Source organism: Aulonocara stuartgranti (assembly GCF_965226115.1).
Source record: "Aulonocara stuartgranti genome assembly, chromosome: 8".
NCBI lineage: Eukaryota > Metazoa > Chordata > Actinopteri > Cichliformes > Cichlidae > Aulonocara > Aulonocara stuartgranti.
The window spans coordinates 12862122-12885005 of NC_138959.1; the positions used below are offsets into that span (position 1 = coordinate 12862122).

The 22884-nt window shown below is 43.7% G+C and overlaps 1 protein-coding gene across 20 annotated transcripts in view; it reads left to right on the plus strand.

Annotated features, from left to right (window-relative positions):
- The window catches only part of tcf7l2 (transcription factor 7 like 2), a 107862-nt gene that overhangs the window by 42988 nt on the left and 41990 nt on the right, over positions 1 to 22884 (plus strand). For 14 of the 20 annotated variants that reach the window (XM_082545243.1, XM_082545246.1, XM_082545244.1 and 11 more), the window contains 2 exons: positions 7142 to 7243; positions 13684 to 13743. In XM_082545243.1, the coding sequence (XP_082401369.1) occupies positions 7151 to 7243; positions 13684 to 13743 (153 nt within the window). In that variant the 5' untranslated portion in view covers positions 7142 to 7150. The remainder of the gene's footprint in view (positions 1 to 7141; positions 7244 to 13683; positions 13744 to 22884) is intronic. The other 6 variants (XM_082545236.1, XM_082545235.1, XM_082545238.1 and 3 more) reach the window with 1 other exon arrangement.

A 22884-nucleotide genomic window follows, 5' to 3' on the forward strand; every position in this document is an offset into this window, starting at 1 on the left:
TGGGCTGTCTGGTGATTCCCACTTCTAATACCTAGATGACCTAACGACCTAACAGTCTGGGGCCCCAGAAAGGGAAACAACCCAGTTTGCTTGCCAACCAAATGTGTTAACCACTACACTTTGGAACCTGTATGTTTTTGCTGTAAAGTTGAGCATCTTAACTTTGGAGTCTTCGGAGCTTGGATCCAGCCTCAAGAAGCCATTCAAGGAAATCCAGTTTTCCCCACTTACGTGTTTGTTAGTTTCATTTTTTTTCGCTGCTTTGCTAGTTGATTCATCAGACATCCAAGATTATTTGATCTTCAGCTTTCAGGAGAACACAAACCTGTAATTCCAGTTACCTTTGACTTTGTACATCTGATATGCCATTACACTGTTGGCTAATGTGGAGGGACTTGTTCATCGTGTTGATCTGATAGGGCGCCCGTTGTTTGCTGTTGAGGTACAAAAAAACCATGCTTGACGTATACTGCCTAAACTGAGCATTAAGGTATTCTTTCAGCTTCTACGGTGTGAACTCTAGAAGATATCAGTTCTTTCTAGTCTGCCTGAATATCCCACTCTGTTAATTGATTAATTTAACAACCCTAATAGGAGAAAGTAAAATAAATCAATTACGATTCATTCACTGAAATAATCAGAGCTTCCAGGCTCATAACAGTTTGTTACCCCAGTGAGTCTGGAAGTCAATGAAAGCACCCTAGAGCCTATTTGTGTCCAAGCAAAGGAAACGAAAAGAAGTGGAAGAGTCACTGAGAAAGATGAGCAGCAGGAGGAACACCTGAAAGAAAAGGCATTCTGTCGCAGAGCTGGATGCTAAAGGTGCCAGAGTACCTGTTCATTAACTGGCCCGATGGAAGACTAGCCATCTCCTGCTGGCCTTCACCCTTCATGCCACTATTTATAGAGCAGCCAAGAGATACTCTTAATGACACAGGACAGTGTTAACTGGGGGGGAGGGGGTGCAAAAGTTAGAAATGGAACGGTGTTTACTTTCTGAGAAGAGCTGAGAAGTTGGCGTATTTTAGAATGCTGTCATATCATCCTCACACTTCCTTTGAAAACTTTATAGTTTCATCCAGGTAGTGTTCGTGGCACACTTTCCCCATCTAATTAATTGAATGAAGTGAATGTAACTATATTTTCTAGTCTTTTTCTTATGTCTTCTCCTTGTTTTTTCCACTTGGAAAAATATGTCTTCTGTGGCTTGTGCAATCCTTTGAAACTCTGGTCAGTCAGCTGGTGTTTGAACAGCACATTTGTCCACACCTGCTAAGCAAACAGTGATGGAGCATAGCCATACTTATCGCGTGACCCAGTGTTTAAAAAGAGTGAAACAAACTTCCAGGACGGACCTGATAAAAAGAAAAAAAAGACGAAGAAGAAGTGTTCATGGACAAAAAAAAAGAGTGTTAAAAGCTGAGAAATGCTCCCCCTTTTTCCATCATAGACTACAGTGCTTTCTGAACTAATATAGAACAATAGTAGTTTCTCGTTTCTACAGCTTCATTGTAAACGGTGAGCAAAGTCTGAGCTGGGTAGAGAGGCAGGAGAGGTCATGTGCACATTCTACCCTTGTGGGAAAAAAGGCTTATATTAAAGTGTCAGGGCGAGTTTTTCTGCAAGAAAGAAAGCGACTGAGAGAGAGAAAGAGGAGGGGAGTTTGAGGTTTAGGTGGAGATTGTTGGCAAAGGGGGTAGGAGGTAAGGAGAGGAGAAGGGAGGTTTTGGATCAGGTCGGCAGCCCCTGTGCTGTCAGGGCCAGTGGAACCCCCAAGCGGTTCTGGCTTTGGAGTAAATATGGGCCCAGCGGACCCCTTCCCGCCCCAGGGCACACAAACCCCAGGCCTTCCCACATTTCACTTTTATTTTCCTGGTTGCAAAATGCCTCTGGCTATCAGATCAGGTGGGGTGCTTTTTTTTTTCCCTTTAATATTTACTCATAAAATGTGCATTAGTAGAACCAAAGCAGCCATGATGGACCCTCTTGTGTTGGCTAACTTTCTCTCAGTTTTGTCAAGGAACTCTTGCGCAGGTCTCTTTACAATAAACACGTTCCTCCTGAAAAGACATGTGCTGTATGCAGAAGCAGACACAACAATGGATCATGTAACAAAGTGGGCTGGTGGGTTTTCTTGGTTGTTTTTTTTGTTTGTTTTGTAACCAAAACTATTTCAAAGACTCTCCTTTAAGCTTTTCCTCTCTGTTGCAGAGAATCACTTTCTCCCCCTTAATAAATTACGTGTGAATAAGCGTGCGTTTGCTTCTTCTCCTGCACCTGTGAGTGAGGACAAAGACTGCCAGCATTATCCGCAACAGATCAAGACAATATGCTCAGCTCTCGTTTTTAAAGGGATAAAATTGTAGTCAAACTGGATGGACTAATCTTTTAAGCTCAGTGCAGTTTACTCTGTGCAGCTTTGAATGGGCTCCTCTTACTAGCCTTGATCATTTCAGACTTAAATAAAGCTCTTTATAGTAAGGGGTCTGATTGGTGTAATCTGCAAGCTGTCAATCCCATCTCTGAGCGCCCTCCCCGAGGAGCTGCTGGCCCAGTCGAGCGTGGCATGTTCAAATATGGGTGAGCTTTGTTTTTCAGGTGTGAATCAGTGAATAAGCATGTACAGTATGTTGGGATTGGAGGTGGGGGGTCATGTATATCTGTTATCTGTATATGTTCCCCCCTGATGTCTGTGTAAAGCTGTCATATTTGTGAAATGAGGTGGCCACAGATGGTCTGAATATCTGCTGGAGTCTAGAGCAACACCCAGCATCCATATGCTGACACTAAAACCCAGGCTGCTGCCTTTCTATCTTTTACATTACTCACATGGCTGAAATGCTCGATGGATCCCCCATTTGTCTCCTGTTCCCCATCTGGAAAGTAGACCAGCGTTTGGGAGCCACATTGGCACATAAGGACCTCTGTTTGTTTGATTGGTCTCGAGCCCTCTGCTCTTAATCCAAAACAAAACGAACAAGCCGTGCAGTGGCATGTGATAAAAACATCAGATGGGGGGGGGGCTTTATAGAGAAGAAGCTGGTTGTTGACGAGAAACAGACAGAACAATCCTGCTCGTTCACACTAAAAAAATTATGAGTAAGACTTCCTCTTCTTCTTTGTCGATATCTTATATTGGCGTTGGTCAAATTTTGATGGGCTGTAGTAAAAAAAAAATGTTTTATTTTCAGGAGGATTTGGGTGTCTGCTGTGGGTACTGGGAAGTGGTGTTTGAGGCCAAATTGCTTCTGTGCCAGCTTGTTGAATTGGTAATGACAGTGGTGGAAGCTGGTGTGAGCTCAGGATGCCCGTTCATTTGTCTCTAGGCTGCTTCCTTCCCCACTACCATGAGCTGTGACACGGTACCAGGGCCCTAGCTTGTTTTCCCTTCGATGACAGTCAGATCTGGGTTAACACTCTGTAGCTCATAACATGTCAAACCTGGGTGTAGTTGCAGTCAGTCACAGACTTGGGTGAGTGGTTCAACATGCAAGTAGGAAACACCTACTCAGATATAGTATAGTAACAAAATATAGCTAAAACAAGTAAAAGGTTATAGAATTAATCATTGTAAACAAGGGGGGGGGGGGGGTTTCCTCGGAGGTAAGGATATTTCAGGTCAGGTCAGGTCATGTGTATTCAAAAGGAAATTGTTATTTCTGTTTAGTGCAACTTATATTTGGCAGCATGACTGTTTTTACCTACAGTTGCACATATGCGGTAGGAAAGAGAGAGACAGCTGCAACAACACAGAATACAGGAGTCCTCGAGACAACAGAGTTGACTTTGTTTGAGACAGAAAGGGTATAAAAAAAAGAGTTGCGGATTAGGTGGGTTGCAAAGAGACTTGCAGATATGCAGCGTAATAGAGCTTAAAAATGTTCTATGTGTGATTTACATATTGGATTTGAAGGGTATCAGCTGAGCTGTCAGCTGATGTGGGCTTGAACCCCACTTTGACTCTGTGGCAGGTCTAAATCTAGTGCTGTGTTTGGTGTTGGAGTTTCGGAGAGTCAGACATCAGCCAATTTCAAGGTTCTTGGACTCTGACAAGTTCTGGCAATGAAATGTTCCTGTGCTCTGGAATCTTTTATAGACTAAACCTATAAATTGATTGCATTTAAAAAAAAAAAGCTTACCTAATAAGCTTACGTAATGAAATTAATTGTAAGATGTAGCCCTTGCCAACACCCTCCAGCCCCCCCAATTGCCAATCACCAATTGCCTCCTTGTTCTTAGGAAAGCAGCAGACGACCGGAATATCGGGACAAGCGAGAGTGAGTTCATCCCTCTGTTAGGATTTAGAGGACTCCCTTGTCTTTCACTTCATCAGAGACAATTGAGTCATTCAGATCCCATTGTGGGGCTGGCCAGCTGAGGAGGGGTGCAGGGTAGTGAGGAGAGAACAAGAGGGATATTGGGTGGGAAGACTGAAAGGGAGAGAGGAGAAGCCGTATGCTGCATAACCCAGAGCAGGAGCACAACAGCTAGGATGGCTCTTACAGGGTGGGGGTCTGTCAAAGGGGGGCTTGCTAGTGTTTGTATGTGTGGGAGGGAGGGGAGGAGAGACAGACGAGAGGAGAGAGTTATCCTGGAATGGAGCAATTTGTCACATTGGAATGGCTCTTGAGTTACACGGGGGGCCCCCTCATAGCAGGAGAGTTTTCAGGTCGCAGAGTTGGGAACAGGGAGGGGCTTGGAGTAGCAGAGAGGGGGTCAGAGGTCACGGCCTACTCAAGCCCAGGCAGCGTGTCCGTTAGCAGGGCAGACGGGCCTGCGGAGAGAGAAAGAGAAAGAAGGAGAGGGAGGCAGGAGGCCAAGAAGGGGGTGGTCGGAAAGTCTGGTTCTTGCCAAGGCTCCGTTTTCCTCTGCATGCTTATAAAATCTGCAGGAGAGATTAGTGTGTGAGAACATTTGCAACAGCAGAGCTGAAGTGGAGCCACTTGTCAGGGCATGCACTCCCAGCACCCTCCCTCTCTCCCTGCTAGACTTTTGGTGTCTCACTACCCCATCACCCCACTCTGGAGTGTCACCTTCACGGTCTTTACCCACCTCCTCAGAATGTCCCCTTGTTTTAACCTCCCCTGGCTGCAGCTGTGTTTGAAAATTCGAATGTGTGAGCACATGTACACATGCGCACGGGATGGCAGGACTTTCCCATGACTGGATTCACAATTCCTCCAATTTCTCCACCACTGCCCTGTCCTCTCGCCCCTCTGGCACCACTGGACGCTGTCTTGAATTACCTCATACATGACAGCAGCCCCGTCACTCTCCTCCTTCTACTCCTTGCCTTTTTTTTTTAGTTTTTCTTTTTTTTTTTTTTACTGTTACAACACCACCCTTCTCTCCTACTCACCCCCCTTCATGGCAATTAATACCCAGTGTAGGGGGTGCATAAAAAGCTCACAAGACTTCGGCTCTGGAGTTTTTATAACCATTCCCTTTTCCACTCTGAGGACATACAAACAAGCATAAACAAACCCAGCTTTTTAGCAGTAAAAGCCATCTTTGGGTCATAAATGAGTGTTAGCTGTGGAGAAAGACCAGGCAGCAAACTATTTTTTTTCCCCAGTACAGGCTATAACCGAGGACATGGAGTCAATAACTCCCTCCAGCGTCTATCACTGGCAGACACCCCACAGTGAACCCTTCGCTAATTACCACTGATTTAGACACAGTCTCAGGAAGGGTCGCGACACGCTCACTCTCACCAGCACCGGCACACTCTCGCACACATGCGCACGCACATATCCTCAGACGTGCCTGAGCCGTCACTTCTGCGAGATGGCAACACAAAGAAAGCGGATGCGTACCTTCGTCGCTGTGCGAGCGCTACCACACAATTAAGCTCGATCTCTTCCACTCTGCATAGATTGTCCTCGAGGAACAGATAATGCAAACTTTTTGTCATCATGTGCCAACATGTGATCATGGGTGTAATAATTATATATAAATATGGAGAAGAGACTGGGAAGAAGTGTGATTTAAGAGTGTCCGTGGCACTGAAGTTACAGCATTTGACTGTTACTCCTCTTTGGTGTTAGTTAGTCCCAATCCCAGTGATTTCTCAATGGAATTGAAGCAGATATAAAGCAAATATTCCAATGTAACTGAAATACCCGTTGTTATTATGCTGCGTAGAGCCCCTGTTGTTCCTTCCTTCACAGCTGAAACAGTTGCTGTGACCTCTTTCCCTCGAGCTAGGTGGCTGTGACATTGATAAGCAGAGTCAACACCAAGCAGTTGGTGGCTGAGCAAGCCACAGTTTACTGTGTGGTCAGCAAGAATTTATAAATTTCGTACTGCTCTTGCATGTTTGAGCATTTGCAATGTTTTAATATGACTAAATATGCACATGTCCAGAAAGTTTCCACGGTCATTTTGCCAACAGGTATGAGCTAATACTTTTTAAGGTCAACGTATGTCATCAAATTACAAAGGATGCCACCAAGTTTATTACCCGGACAGATGTTTCTCTTGACCTGTGTTTCTGCTTATCTGTGTGCGTGTGTGTCAGAGAGAGAGAGAGGGTGGGAGAAAGAGACAGACTGACTTCTGATAGAGGCCAAGTCAATCATTTATAAGTGCAGTCAAGAGGTTTAGTCTTAGACGAGCGTGGTGGTGAGACGCCATGCTCTATCCACTTTATGGGTTCTAATAAAATGTCTGACAACAGTCACATTTATGACATTAGGTCATCTTAAAGCCATAAGCTGCGTACAGTGCCAGCCCTAACTCGACCTTAACTCCAAAAATGTGTCGCTGAATCATGTGTCTGCTGCTTAGTTAACATAAAAAAAAAAAATTAAAGATAAGTAGAGCTCTAAACCTGCGATGGAGCCTGGTTACCACATGTGTGCAATGTGTTTCTGATATGATTTGGTTTTGCTGCTGCCACTGCTGCTGCTGTGGACTCTCGTGTGCATGCTTGACCCATCCTCACCACCTTCTACCATCCGCCTTTAGATCTTTATTTGCGTTTCCATGTTTTTAAGTTACCACATCCATACACTTGTCAAGAAATGTCGTCTCCCCCTTTTTTTGTCTTTTTTTTAATTTGGTCTTTTGGTTTTTGCTTTCTGCATTGTTAACATGTTTTGTTTCTTTCTTTCCATTCTGTTTCCTTTCTGCCATTCAGTACCTACAGATGAAATGGCCCCTGCTAGATGTTCAACCAGGAAGTCTTCAAAGTAGACAAGCACTTAAAGATGCCAGGTCCCCTTCACCGGCACACATCGTTGTAAGTAATACGCCGCTCGGTCCTTTATGTCTTTCTTCCCTCATTCACGACTGACGGAGCTGAACAGAAACAAACCCTTGGACTTGAATACGCATAGCTGTTTGCATTTACCCTTAAACACAGTCACTAACCACCCAGTCAGTTTTATATCAACTTTTTCTTTTTTGTGCGGGTGCACGCTTTGACAAGGGCAGTTTCGTGGGTCCCAGAAAGCAGAGGTTTTGCAAGTGCGATCAGGGGCGGCCGCTGTGGCAGGTGCTGTAATCTCAGGGAAAAATGATAACTCCCGGGGCAGGCTGAGCTGGCTGATGGTGGAAAAACTGGTCTCGTGTTGACAACTTTCATGAGAATAGGCTAACGCTGGGCTGCTAATACACCTCCTTTGAGAGAAGTGTGGGCGTTCCTTCAGCATTGATTACCCTACCCATGTAGTTGGAGGAGTACTCTGGAGTTGGCTGGACAGCCATAGGGGCATATTCAGTACATGCACATAACAGAGCATCTATCCCAGGCATGTCAATATCTAAGAGGCTAGCAGTTCTAGATTGAACAGTTGAATATGAACTTCATAGTTAGCCAAAGGCTTAAAGTTTTCAGGAGGTCAGCGGAGAGGTTGAACATGGGGAGGTGTACGTATGTGGTCACAGGGTTAGCGAGCCAAGAAAATCAATGAGAGTAGGGATTGAGCAGAATTAGTGAGGTGGCCATCAACGCCCTGGGCCGTTATTGGCACAGTTGTTACTTTTGTTTGGAGTGCATTAACTGTTATGAAAATGAAAATTTAAGAAGGAGAAACCTTCCAAGTTTGTATCCTCGTGAGTATCTCCTGTGGTAATGGCTACAGAGTAACCCCCCCCCCCCCCCCCCTTTTTTTTTTGTGTTTGCTGCACAGTTGTCATCATGACTCTGGAGCTCACGCCAAACTTAGTAAGGATTTTTGTCACGCAGATTACACTGTCAAGACACGGTGTCCCTCTGAGTCACATATGACATTTGATCAGTTCACTTACATTTATGGTGTGTAGTAAATACGTGCTCGAACGCTTGCTGAAAAGTTGGCAAACCAAAGCCTCTTTAGTGTTTTTGGCTATTTAAGTTAAGCACAACATAGCTTAAAAATAGCAGGACTTGACAAGGCTTTTTATTTAAAACAGAAACCCTGTCAAAAGTGGTCTTCAAGACAAAGAGCCAGTGATGACAGTGTTATTCTGAACAAAACAAGCCCAGCTAAGGCCCTCCTTATCTTCGCCTGCGATGCTAGTGTTATTTTTATACCAAAGAGTTCAGGGGGCCTCTTCTTACTCTGTTATTTTCGGAGACGCTGAGAAAAAGAGTCCCAACTTCTCTGAAGTCATTAAACTGGTCGTAGGCAGCAAACACTGCAGGTAAATACTTGAGGTTTTATCCTGCTATGAGTCATATGGCTGTAAATACCACCTCACATACGCATCAACCCGTGCAGCACAATTCACGTTTCTTCCCCGCATGAAGAAGTTTAAGGACAAGAAAAAGCGCTGCAGCTCTAACTTTGGAGACTCTGGGGGTGACGTCATGCTGCTTTTCTTCTGTAATAAACTGCTTTAATTAGAGACCTCATTTGGCTGCTAAAATGATCTATAATTGCAATTAAAGCACATTTTATAAATGTAAACATCTGATTTTTAGAAGACAGAGTAAGCTCCATTACAACGCCACACAGTCAGTCAAGCATGAAACAGTAATAGGCTTGGAACAAAAAAAGGCAACACCAGCTCAGAAAACAGAAATTGGCTATGGGGCAAAAACAAACATGAAACAAGAAAGATGGACAACCAGACTGATGGAAGAAATAAGCTCGCAACAGTGAAAAGTAGAGACCGTACCTATTGAGTTACACCAAAAGATAAGAGACATAAAGACATAAATTGGTCATAAGTAATAGATCAGGGAGATGTAAAAGCAAAATGCATGAAGAGAAGCGAAGCCGTGGCCAGATCAGTTTTCTCCCAAGTTTAATAAAATCCTGGATCATTTTATGCCAAAGGACACTTTAAGGCAGTAAAGTGGGATTAAATGTAACAGAAAATTGCTTCTTTAAAACAAATAAAGACGAATAAAGTTATGTTAAAAATAGGGATGCTGCAGTTGTGACATTCTGAAACAGGCCGTATTTTATTTTCTCGTTTATCTCGTTTTCTTTTAAGCTGGTGGGCGGAAAAGAAATCCTTATTATAAACATTTAGCTCTTTTACATTTAGCCAGTACCACAGATAAACATTGGACACTGTAGGTCATCTAGTTTGCAGATAGCAGCAACATAACCCCTAGTAAAAAGGAACCGTTAAGCCTAGTGTGGGCACAGATGGGCTTTGAGCATGGATACAATTTAGTTTGGGACTAAATAGGTGATTTCTGGCCAAAAATAATAGTGAGCCTAAGCAACCTTTTCCCAATTCAATCTCCTAAATGGGTTTTTACAGGGCTGTGAGTTGGATTTGATAATTAAAACCTCATCTGAATTCTAAATAAACCTTTTGGTGTGCTTTTTGCTTTCTTTGGGCTTTACTTGTAAGCAGAGAGCCAAAGAAATATCACATTGCAATAGTGAGAGCGCTCTTAAACTCTTAGTGTGATTAGTACCGACAGTGATCAATATGGGAGAATATATTGTAATATCTGTGGTCATATTGCCCAACCCCAGTGTGATCTGTTTGATAGAGTACACAGGCTGGTAAGATCAGAGGCATTGCAGCATGGCTGCATAGGCACACAACTGGCTGTTAGTACAAGTGATGAAATTGAATGTGAACTGCAGCTTGTATTGTTGCCACTCCTTCCATCCTGCTCCAGCATCCACCTCTGACTGAGAAGGAAGTGTGATTGAATGTTTCCCTGGTTTGCATCATACCGGCTGTCATACATATAGAAAAGACAGATAACTGTGTACAGCGTAGTGAATTCCAATGATAACCCCACGCGGACTCCCACAGGTGTCACTCATCGGTCAAGCCCTTTTTTCCCCCTCCTTCTTCTTCTTCGTCTTCTTTTTTTACATCTACAAGATGTAGGTCTGCACGATCTAGTACGTGATCCCCTTATCAATCAATTGGGCTATAAACGGTAGCTTCTTTTTGTTTACAAATGCAAAGAAATATTCAATCACCTTGACTCTTCCTGCCTGGAGCGCTAACAGGCTGCTTCGACAGTGATAAGAACCTCTTGATTGGCCTGTCGATAACAGCAATCTGAAGCCTGAGTGACCCAGAGACAGTTAAAACAACAATATAAAGACGGAGAAAGAAGGAAAGACATCGATGCCTGCAGATAAAGCCTCTGAGAAAGTTAAGGCACAGAGAGATGGGCAGGGACAAAGATGCAGACAGATGGTGTCATTTCTGTCTGGAAGGCTCATTCGAGGTGGAGCACTGGAGGATCAGCCAAGAAAAAGAGGAAGTGACCTCACGCCGGCTGGTCTTTCTGAGGGCACGGTGTATGCCCCTGTTTACCATGCCCTCAAAGGGGGGCACGCAGGACTTTTTGAAGTGCCTGACCACCCCGCAGGCAGCCTCAAAACCTGCCGCTGCTGAACTTTCATGCCATTGGTTGAAAGTTATTCAATATTTATCTGCCTATTGATGTGTATTTCTAGAGGGAGAGACTCCAAGAAACATTTTTATGCCTCACACAGCTCCTGAGGGAAAGATCATAAACAGTCCTTACTTTGTCAACTTGCCTTTTTTATTGTGAGGGTTTAATTTGACACTGTGGTCTTGAAGACTGTTTGTGCACACTTGGCTAGAGGAAGTAGCCTGAAGCTGGTTGATAGGTTTTGGAGTAGATATGCGTGACTTAATCAGTCTTATACTTTTATTTAGATAGGGATTATTGCGTTAACTGGTAACACAACATGTCACAACATGAGATTGTTTTGGAAATCCACCTCTTACACAGCATGTGTTGATGGCATAACAGTATTGCCGTAGCTGAAATCCAGGCTCATGTTGGTAATGTCATGGCATCATTTGTCAACTTTCAGAAAGTTTTTTTCTTCTTTTTTCTCAATTTTAATTAATCCAGTACCAAGAAACCAAGATATGCCATTCTAATTGAATCACATTTCCTAATTTGCTATTCTGGGAATGGTGGGTGGGCATGTCCATGTTAAGAGCATACGCACACAGTCTACTTTCTGACATCCACGTGCACAATCATGCACACGCGTACACAACCCTAGAGTCTAGAGTCTAGTCCTGGACGAACAATGTCTCCATTGTTTTGTGGGCTTTCACTGGCAGCAGGGGACGGCTGGAGTGTTAACCATTTCCCGACTGCACCTCGCTGTGTGCCATTGTGTGCGTGTGTGTGTGTCAGAGGAAGTGAAGCATGGGCTCAGGGATGAAGAGAAGAAGGGCACTCGCTCCAAGTGTATGGTAATTAGTGTGGAGGAAGTGATGGAATCTGGGCATTTTTACGGCTTGTAAGACCTCCCACCTGAGCTTTTGCAACTGTTGAACATGCGTATTTTACTCCCATTCGCTCTCACCGGTTCTATACTAGAAGGAGGCTGGGAAGAAAATAATACAAAGTGACATATTTTTGATATTAGGTTGGGGGGGGAAAAGCAGCTTTAGCCATGCTTTCAGAAAAGACAGACCACAGTGGATTCTTATTATAGTCGTGCGACTGCTGCTCAAGGTCAGCATTAGAAAGAGACAGGATCACATTCACCCTCCTTGACCACTTCTCTGTCCATTTTGAGGGAAGAGGGATAAAGGGAGCTTCCTGTGGTCTGAATGGGCCATGCACCTGGGCTGTCCAGACAATCGTCCAGGCCTCCGGGAGGCCTAGCCTTCTCTCTTGTTAATTAGCGACCCCGTGGTCAGCAGCCACCACCCACAAACTGTCCATAGGCTTTACCCAGCGCACTTTCTCTATCCTGGCTTATGTCAGCCTTAAGCTGCTTTTTCCTTCTGCATTTAAGCCTTCTTCTAAATAACCTCTTCTACTCCACCCCACCTTTTGTCTTCTTTTTGTTCACGTGCATCAATCCTTGTCCTTCACTGCACATCTCAAACATAACAAGTAATTTTCATCTGATTCTTTTATGTGCAAGTATTTTCTTAGTTGAGTTTACTAATACTAATACTGCATTTTGTCATTCTATACACCAATATGTAAATCCAACTTAGCACGTGACACCACTGAAGATTCCATCCACATAGGCTAGTTCTTCTTGGCGGTGCCGTCCAGCTCTCAGATTAGAGACAGCTGTGACTGTCCGCTGTCACTCGCCGTCTTCTCCAGACAAGGAGTTTGTTCAAGGGGTCACGCTTACATCATCGGCTCGGGCCAAAATCTGAGGCAGTTGAGACATGGCGTCAGGCCCGGGAACTGTGACAATGAAAATGAGAGCACCTCAGTCATTGTATCTGTCCAGCAGTCTGGATGGTGGCTTGTTCCCACAGACAATCCACTCAGTGTTGGCTTAGTCAGCAACAACACCACAACAAAGCTCAGAGTCTTCGTGCTCCTAGGATTTGGAACATAACACCTTAATGTGTTAAAACACCTGATAACTTGTTAACAGGCCACCTAGTGAGAATACAAATTGTTAAATATTTAATTTATTTTGTCAAGTGTGCGTATTAAATTTAAAGACATAGTTAAGTGTCTCGCCCTCTTGGCTCTTTATCTCCAGCCCTTATTTTCTTCTCCTCCTGTCCTCCATAATCCCAAACTTTAAGGCAAATTATCGATCTTTTTAAATGTGCCAGTTTAACCTCTGAATGCCTCTTAAAGAAAAAAATCGGTATTTGAAAACCTAGTAATGTAGTTCACAATTTTAATGCCTATATCAGAGAGGTAAAAACACCTGAAAATTCTGCTCTGGGGACTCAAAGTCGCCATCATTTTATTTCAGGCGTAATTTGTTCTGCCATCAGTAAAAGCACGACTGGTGACACCTTTCATCCTGTCGCCTGTTTGCAGTTAAAATATTTTGAGCTTTTGCCAAAATGGTGGCGACGCTAAGTCCCCAGATCAGCTGACTGCTGCTGAACATATGTGAAGGTGCGCATGCTGAGGAGATGAAATGTTCTACCAAAGTGAAACACTGTTTGAACAACCAGCCAGCCAGTACTGACAACCGCGTAACCCCGTGCCGAGCCAGTGTTCTCCCATTCTCTCCGAGTAAAATTAGTCATAACGGGGCCGAGCGTGCACCCAGGAGAAAGCTGAGCCAGCAGAGATGAGGCAGTTGCTTAAATAACTAAAAGGCCAGGGGGATGCGTTATTTCCAGGGAGAACACGTTGCTTTCTGCATAAAACCTGGCCGGCTGGGATTGAGTGCAGATATCTGTGTGTTCGTGTGTGTGTGAGAGTGTACGAGTGAGAGAAAGAATAGATGAGATGGAGAGCTGATATAATTGTGTGACTTGGGAACGTCCATCTTTGCCTTACAGGGGCCCTTCCGCTGGGAATTCCCCGGACAGTCAGATCTGAGCCTTCACCAATTTCATTTGGTGAGAGACCTTTGAATTCCAAAAATATCTTCTTGGATTTTATTTTTGGTTGATTCCACACACAAATTAACAGCTGATAATTGATGATTTAAAACAACAGCAACAAAAATAAGAATGAAAAATGAAATCCTGGTGATGATGATGATGATGATGATGATTATGCTTTGCTGTTTATTGCGCTAATTCAGTGCTGCTGCTCTAATGCTAATGTGCTTTTTGAATGTCTAAAATGCCTTCATCCAGGAGATGGTACCGGAGGGACGGTGCTCAGGCTTCATTCTTTTACATCCATTTAACTTTTTGGATTTTCTTTTCTTTTTCTTTTTGTTTTCAGCTTTGAAAATGTTTTTGCATGTGACTGTTTTTACTTTCCAGATCTTTCTAGTGATAACATTTTTTTAAAAGAGGAGTAAGAAAAAAATAATGCATGTTTTAATGGGTAACGTCCTTTTTAGATGTGTGGCAGGGTAAGACCTTTTTTATGGGGGTAGCCAGGTTGAGACTAGTATGCAGACTACCCTGCATACTTTTTATTGTTTTTATTGCTGTTTCAAATAATTTTTATAAGGTTATTGGAGTTGAAAATATGATCAATTGGATGAAATTGCAGTTCTGTTTGTATATGCAAAACTCCTTTGCCGGCTTCATTTTTGCTTGTGTGGGTTGGCTAACTGTTTTAGACACTGAGGGCAGTGGGTACCCCTGGCCACCCTTAACTCTGCCACTGTCTGTGCACTTGTTTTGAATATTGAGAGTTTTCCTTATTCCTGGCATTTGGGTCCAGATTTTATCAAAGAGCAGCAACTCATTGGTTACAACTTCTGTGGAATCTTTTTTAAAGCTCACAGGTAAAGTTAGTCCTGTTTCTACTGCAATGCTGACATTCTGAGGACATCGCTAAGCCTTGTTTTGATTTGCTTCAGTCGGGCATTGGGAAGTCAGAAAGAGGCTGGCATTACGAAGCCCATCAGAGACGTCTTAATCTCCTCTGAGACGTCCGTGGCTCTCTAGATTGCTTACTTGAATTGTTTGACTAATCAATTGCTTGTTGATTTTGCACACCATGTGCAGCCTTTGTTGTTAGGAGGGAAAAAACCCCAAACATAGCCCCTTTAAAACAGGCCGAAGGGAAATCAGCTGTTAATGTGGTTAACATTCCTCCGTCGACGTTGACACGATTCCCCCCCCTCCCCTCTTGTACAAGTGCCTTTGCTAGAACTTGTTTGACAAGGTCTGTAAGGATCACTGTTGGGTGTGCCTGTCTGTCTTTTTCTGTGTGTGTGTGTGTGTGTGCTCGTGTCTTACAAACAAATCTTTGTCTACAGGAGTGTGTGTGCGTAGTGTCCTTGTGTTTAAGGTGTGACTTATTTAGATGATAGATAGTCAGGTTATGATATAACTTTTATGTGAGTGCATTCAGGAGTTTGACTCTATTTAACCCTGAGCTCTGACTTTCAGGCTTTCAAGGAGTGGATCGAAAGCCCCTAACTAAGTAGGCTTTGGAAAAACATGACAATCAAGTCAGAGTTTATTTGCACAAAGAAACAGGGTCAAGGTTCAGGAGTAATATTAATGAATAATCTTAATTTACAACAAACCAATCCTCACATGCCGCCAGTCGGGGTGTGCTGGCGTTTGAGACATGTCCTCAGATAGGACGATCCCTGGTTGCATTTCTGTGGTCAGCCTCGCGAGTGACAACAGACTCAGCGTCTCGGTACGCTACTGTATTAACACTGGAGGCCGTTTCACAGAGAAACTTGTTTTGACAGAGCTCCAGGTGTCTCATTGTTAGGGATGACATGGTTCAACAGATTTACCAATTAGCACCGGGTTGAGTGCGCAGGGTGGGTGGTAGCAAAGAAGAGGGGAGGGAAGAAATGAAACTCGGAGCGGTGGAGGGCGGAGTGAGAGTCGGACGAGGCGGATTTGGCCACAGTGATGGAATGAGGTTTTAAGTGAGTGGGGCGGGGGGTGGTGAAGAGGGGGTGACCATAGGGGAGGCAGGCCTGAGTAAGGCGATCCTTGACCTCATTTCCCCCCCCCCTCCCCGCAGTAGTAAGGAAAGGCCTGAGGTTTCAGCCGAGCCACAAAGAGGAGGGAAGAGGCAGTGGGAGGGTAGCAGTGGCTCATGGCAACTTTTCAGGAGTTTGTGGCGTTTCTCTTGCAGACAAACTCCTACCTCTTACTTCTGCTGCTAACACAGGTCCATCTGCAGGAGTGGCAATTTCTTTTCGCCGCACCGCCTCGCCGCACCGCCGGTTTGCTGTTCTCACTGTGGTACGAGGCAGAATTGTGCGGGATTAAACAAAATGTTATTACTCCGTGCTGTTATTACTCTCACTAACCCTCTTTGTGTTTCCTCAGAAAATTCTGCTCCTTTTTTTCCAGGAAGTTTGGAAGTGAACTTTAGAGAACGGGGTGAAGAGATTTAGAGAATATATCCCAGGGGTGGCCTGCAGAATTTAGTGTTTTTTGGCTCTTGATTGTTAGCACATGCACACACATACACAAATTCTTTGTAGCATGCATGTTGTGCAGGTATCACTGCCCTTTTTTTAGTTTTAAAAAAGCGGGCGGTTGAATATATATATTTATATATTTCTCTCCCTCTCTCTCTCTCTATATATATATATACACACACACAACTAGTGAAGGTGTGTTTGCAGTATTGTGCTTCTTTCAAAATGACAGCCTTCTGTAGTTGAGAAAAAATCACTTTTCAGAGGAGCATGCCTTTTTTTTTGAGCCACAACAAAGAGAAGTCAGGCTTTTTCTTTATGTAGGAAACTGTCAGTTTACAACAACAACCAGACTACAACAGGGGCAAGTAGCAAAGTTGGGGAGCAGCTGTTTGTCTGATCCTTGAGTCAGCACAGGCATGGTGTTTAGTATATATTACTGTTTAATATCAAAGACTTGGACGTACACTTAAGAGAAATCTGGTAACTAGAACCTGGATCTACTGTCCTTTTCCTTATATTCTCTCATGCTGTCAGAATGATGAACGCTTGTATTTAAAATGGCCAAATTTTCAAATTGTGAGGGTAGCGTATGGACTTCAGACTGCTCCAGAGGGTGGGTTTTAGACAGTTTTTTCCACTCTTATCTGTCAGTGATGTCAATGAGATCATATATCCCAGCCAGCCCTGGCGCTTTAGGGCTGTGGAATAGCCGAGGGGCCGGACCAAGGCAGTATAAAGCCTTAATCACGCAAAGTTACTGTAGTAGAGCCTGCAAATAAAACAATATGGCATTGGAAATTAAATTTAGAAATTATAATAATAAAAGCAGTGGTAGGCGTATTTTCTTGTCTCCTAAACATATACCATTTAATTTTCTTACTAAAGTCTTGAAGTAAAATTTAAAAACTTTGGAAGTTTTGCCAGTTTTTCCCGCCCAGATATTTAAACCCTTTATTAGCAGTGCTGATGCACATAAGTTGTGGCCTATAGAGCAGAAAGACAGAAGGCATCTGAGACAAGCAACATGTACTTAAAAGATTTAATAAATGCAAACAGTAATCAGAAAGCAATCAATAATCCAACTACAGAAGGTGCTTCAAGGACATAGGCAATGAGTTATTGTTGCCTTCGTCTTTATAAGCCCCGGATCACTGTTGTGGCCTCACAGATATTTCTGGTTTTATAATGATTTAGCACGGAGTGATCCCACAATTGCTTTGGCAACTGTCTGTTCTTTACATATGAGCAAGCAGCTTGTGATTGAGAGTGATGGAGACAGCTTTTTGGAAAGGCCAAGGATACAGGGACTGTAGCGGGGAAAGATGGGAAGGGGTTGTGGGGTGTACGAAGCCCCGCCAAATTCCCCAAAGAACAATTTACAGTTATGGATGAATACACTGTCGCAGTCAAATTTCGACTCGGTGAATGTGTATGTGTCGGAGACGGTGGAATGCTGAGTGATTCCAGAGAGCACTTAAGCTGCCTCGAATTCAGTTTTCTCTCTCCCACCCGCGTTATAACAGGAGAGGGGGCTTTTCTTTTGGAGTTTGCAGGGGTAAACACGGGGTATCTGCTTTCTGAGTCATTTAGCATCGTCCTCCGTCACCTTCCTCATATATCCTAAACCGTGTTTCCTGGTTTGTCGGGGCAGCCTGAACGAGACTAACCCCCCAATTTATTTGATTTGTTCCTCTCTGCGGTTCCAATGAAGACCTATCTGAACTTTTCTTGGATTTGTTTGGCTCTGGTTTTGATGTGCGGGTTGTTATTTTTTTCCCTCCGTCTTCCAAGTGCGCGCAGTCGACAGTGTCTGAGTACCAGGCCTCGCTTTTGTCTCGGCCCGGGGAGGGAATTTGATGTGATGCTTATTTTCCTACTCAGTCAGTTTCTTTGAGTGTTTTTTTTTTTTTTTCCCCTCTGCTCCTGTTTTCCCTTTTTTTGTTGTTTTTGTTTTTGTTTGTTCTAATAGTCCTCGAAGTTTGGGACACTTCTTTGAGGCAGGTGACGCTGTGATACGACTGCTTTTTGCATAGCTATGCAGGTGTGAGCACGCTTTTGTATTTATTTATCCAGCCATTCTGAAACGTCTGCTCTAATTGAACGGCCCGTTAAAGACGTCACTGGAATCAGTCAAGTAATAGCAGGAGGGAATGATGATGGGGTGAAAAGGAGAGCTGCATCGTGGGAGATTAAGGAGGATCATCTTCCTGGAGGTTTTTGGATGAAGCGAGAGATGGCTCAATACTCAGGGTATTGGCTGCTTTTCATGGGAGAGAAGTCTAAACTAATGTGTCAGACCGCTTTTTCTCATCAGCGAGATGTGCTATAGATGCCCAGCGCTGGCTAGACGGTGCCTTTCGAAAGATGCAGAGAAGTGCATGCTGGGAAAAGAATAAACAAGCTTGTCACCAAAGTTGGGAAGAATCCTTAGTGCAGCGCTACTGTCAAAAAGCAGCTTCCAATTCATACATTATTAACATTACCTAAACGCATTATTTGTGTATTTATTCATTCATTTGTCTTGTTAACATCCTCCTGGAGTAAGATAAACAGCGCGGCCAGACTGGCTGCGTGACAGTTGTGTGTGAGATTTGAATAAAAAGCCCGGCAGCGTGATTGGAGTGAGACAGGAGCCCATTCTGTGGACACCAGACTTCCTCTCCAGGCTCATTAAGGGACAGTAAGGCGATGATGTCGAATCGGCGCGCACTTTACCGGCCTGCCTTTTTCTTTGAACAGCATCGCCCTCTTATCTGCAACATGCTCTGTTCCTCCATAACAAGACGCTCGTACTCCCGTGCACGCACACGCTCAGTCCGTCTCTCTCCCTGTCTCCCTCACACACACATTCTGCCTACATACACACTCTTCGTACTTATTTAGTTTGTGTAGACAGAAAACTCTTAAGTATGTGGCTTGTCCACAGAATTTTGGCAGCTTTTGTTGTATTTTCTCCTACGCTATCGAAAAAGCCCGGTCCTTGTTTTCTTTTTCTTTTTTTTTTCTTGCACAGACATCACAAATGGATATTTTAATTGGAACTTTTGGCACTGTCTCCATCTTGTGTTGGAATGGCAGACAAGTGAGTGGCTGGCGAGGCCGGGGCTGGGCTGATTGGTGTGTAGCGAGGCGTGCCTAAATCAACTGGCAGCATGAATAGCTTGCTTGATTCTCACTGGCATTCACTGGAATCCATGCCTTCTTTCCTTTTTTTTTTTTTTTTAAAACAAGATCCTTTCTTTGGAAAAAAAAATAGTGTGGAATAACCAACAAGGGAGAGAGAATACCTCCTGCTTCCTTGAAGCATGACTTCCCTTTTGTTTTGCTGGTGCAATTTACTTGCCTTTATGCCGACTCACTCCTTGAATCTTTTGTGCTTTTTGTCAGATTGAAATGGCTAACTCGTGTTGTTGCTGCTCCCTGGCCATAGATTCATTGACTTCACAGCTTCATGTGAAGATTTTTTTTTAAATATGTGATAATAAAAACAAACATTTCACTACAGCGAGATATCACTTTAGTCTTAATGATTTCATATTTGAAGTCTAACTCAAAGGAAGTGGCAAGCCTGTTGGGATTAGTGTTGTTGCAGCCCTGATGATGATTAAGAATATCTGCTTTTTCAAGTGGTTTTAAGGCTTCAGACTGTTGCAGAGTTTGTTATGACTCCGTTACGCTGCTTTGTGAAACTGTGACGTCACGCTGCGATCTCTGCGCACCTCTGGGTTCAACGCCGAGGATTAAAGCAGTTAAATAAAACCGATAAAAGCGCTCAGTGTGGTTGATTGTCTTGTTATTTCTTTACTTGAGCAGTGCTAAACCCATTACTCCCATGCATGAATTCAATTACAACAATTCGGAAATAATTAAAGCAGTCCACTCACAATTCTGAATTATGCCGGAGATTAAATAAGCATATGTTTCTAGCTTCTCGTTTATTCATTTATATTGGAATTTGAGGAAGTGTCCACTTCCCGAATTCATGGAAAGTGAATAGATCACCAACCCCAAGTGACAAGCTGGGCTTGGTTCCTGCTCCAGCTTTGGCTTCACTGCAGCAGCTAATGCAGACCACATGTTTGAGCCTTGTTGCATCTGCATAAGTATACACCTGTTTAAACTTTGGACAGTCTTTTAGCCCCAAACAGTAAATTCAGGGAGACTCACGCCAGAGGTAGAGCGGCTGCAGAGCCGGGTCAGGTTGGAGTCATTGTAATCCTCCTTGACATAATGTAGTCTTTGTATTTGGCAGGGACGGTGTGCATGTGTGTGTGTGAGGGAAGAGAGAGAGAGAGAGAGAATGCAAGACAGATTATGTGTGTGTGTGCAGGTGGGACTGTGTGAGCTGTATACTTTGGGCATGCAAATAAGTGTTTTTGTGTATGTGTGTGTGGTATTGGCCCTTTCTCTTCGAGCTGGTAGTCAGTGCTGTGTAATTACCTGGCTGTCTGCCACCGAGCCCCACTGGAGCAAAGACAGAAGTGAAGCTGGGTCTTACACAACGAAACGCAGCAGCTCGCCCTGAACCACAGGCTCTGAGTTTGTTCATTTTGGGTTCTGGACACATTCTGTCTTTTGACACGCAGATGACAAGTCAGGGGTGATTTTGAAAGACTACACTTAAAATAAAAGCCTATGAAATGAAACATTTTTTAAAAAAAAAAAACACTTAAATTTCCATAAAATATGTTATGTCAGAAAAATCTCCACCAGAACTTCCCATAGCCCAGGATGGCACCTCCAGATTACCTGTTTACCCAAGCTATTCAGTTTTAATTAATGCAAAACAGAAAGACTGCAGATTCTTAAACTGAAGATGAAAAGAAAAATCCAACAACAACATGGAGGATGTTTTTGCTTTATAAATTAATTAAATAGTTCATAAATAATGAAAATTCTCGATTAGTTTAAGCTGCTACAGGCCAAAAAAAGGTTGTGAAATGTTGCTACAGGGGAAAAAAGCGCCTAACTGACAGACACAGACGGAAACGAGGTGGGGGGAGCAGCCAATATGAAGCCAGGAGAAGCCACAAGACAGATTTATAGCACTGGCATAAAGAGCATATCTGAACTTGCATGTGACTTCTCATTGCTCCAGCAGGCTGTGGTGCTCCCTCTATTTGCAAAGGCCAGTGTCCTAGGCGCACAGGTGGGCACATGCCTGTGCAAGCACGTGCCGCGACGTCAGCCTGTCCCGCCATTTTAATTGTTATATCTCCTCAGCCTTGATATGAGCAAAAAGGGAGGCCTAGGTAAAACCTGGCACATCAAAGGCTACCTCCCCTAGTCTTACAAGTTGCCTGTCTCTTTGGAGGAGCGCAGGCTTTGGAGAATCAGAAAGGGGTATTGGAGAGGCGGTGTGGATCCCCGGCTTGAATGAGTTTGATGGACTAATTGTAGCCCCCAGTGGACACAGGCACACATCACAGAGGGCTGGCTGAGTAGGGGAGCAGAGGCTGCTGCTGGAAAGTGTTCCTGCTTAGCTTTTCCCTCCATATCTGGATTTTTGCACTGTGTCACCTTTGATTGCGGTGTCCTGTCTTAAGTAGATGGATGCCATGGATATTCCAGTCCCTCTTTTTCTCCACTGTTCCTCCATTTCAGTCCTGCCTTTCCTTCCCTTGCTATAAACTTAAAAACTTTTTGTGTTACCTCACACAGCTGGAGTGTTTTGTGTGCTCACTTTGACATCCTCCATTGGAATTAAAACCTTTTTCTCTATGATTGCATCCATCAGTGATAGCACTGCATGCTGGCCTCTGCATTTAATAAGCCTTCTGGCTGAACTGTAACACAATGCACAACAAAGCAAACATTGCACACACAATGCCTTACTACCAACAACATTACCAACTGGCTCGACTGTAGTGGTGATCAAAACAAGGGCCTCTCTGTAGCTTTGAACAGTTTTCTTTATTCCCTATCTGCTTCAAAAAGAAATCAATAGCCAAAACTTTTGAGTGCATTTATCAGCTTTTCCTCCCATTGCTCTTCCCTCCCTATCACCAGTTTGGCAGTTGTATATTATGCCAAGAGTAAAGCACAGTTAAAAGGAGAAAGGCACAAGGAGATGACACCAGCAAGGAAACAGCTTGTGTTGGGTAGGGCCTTGGCTGGGAGAAAATCAATGGGAGGGAACACTTCCATACACGGAAATGGCACAATGGGAGGGAGAGGAGGGAGTAAAGATTCTTTCTTTCTTTTTTTTTTAAACTGAAAAATGATGCATTTGTTTTTCCCAGGGAGAGAAAAAGCAAAGACGAGGAGATAAAAAAAATGGAAAAAAAACCACTCTTCTGAACATCTTTTGAAAAAAAGCCAGTTCTTTGGTGAGGTTGAGTTGTGTGGTTAAGGTTTGTTTTATCCAACTGTGCGGAAGCGTGTGTAGCTGTCTTTCAGGTTTCTTTTTAGTTGAGGCGCAGAAAGACTACTCATGGCATGTTCAAGGGCACTCAGTGGACACGGATGCCCTGCAGGAGGCGGAATTATGAATACAACATGAGTAAACAGACACCTACATATACTATTAAAAATAGTAAGGCTAGCACTTGGCAAGAGACCATCTTTAAGTAGTAATTTGAGCCGGTCCGTAGCATTTCAGCCTTACTCTTCCGAGGGTCATTGATAAAGACTTGTTTTAAAATAAATAAATAATTTTTTTTTAAAATCGTCTCTA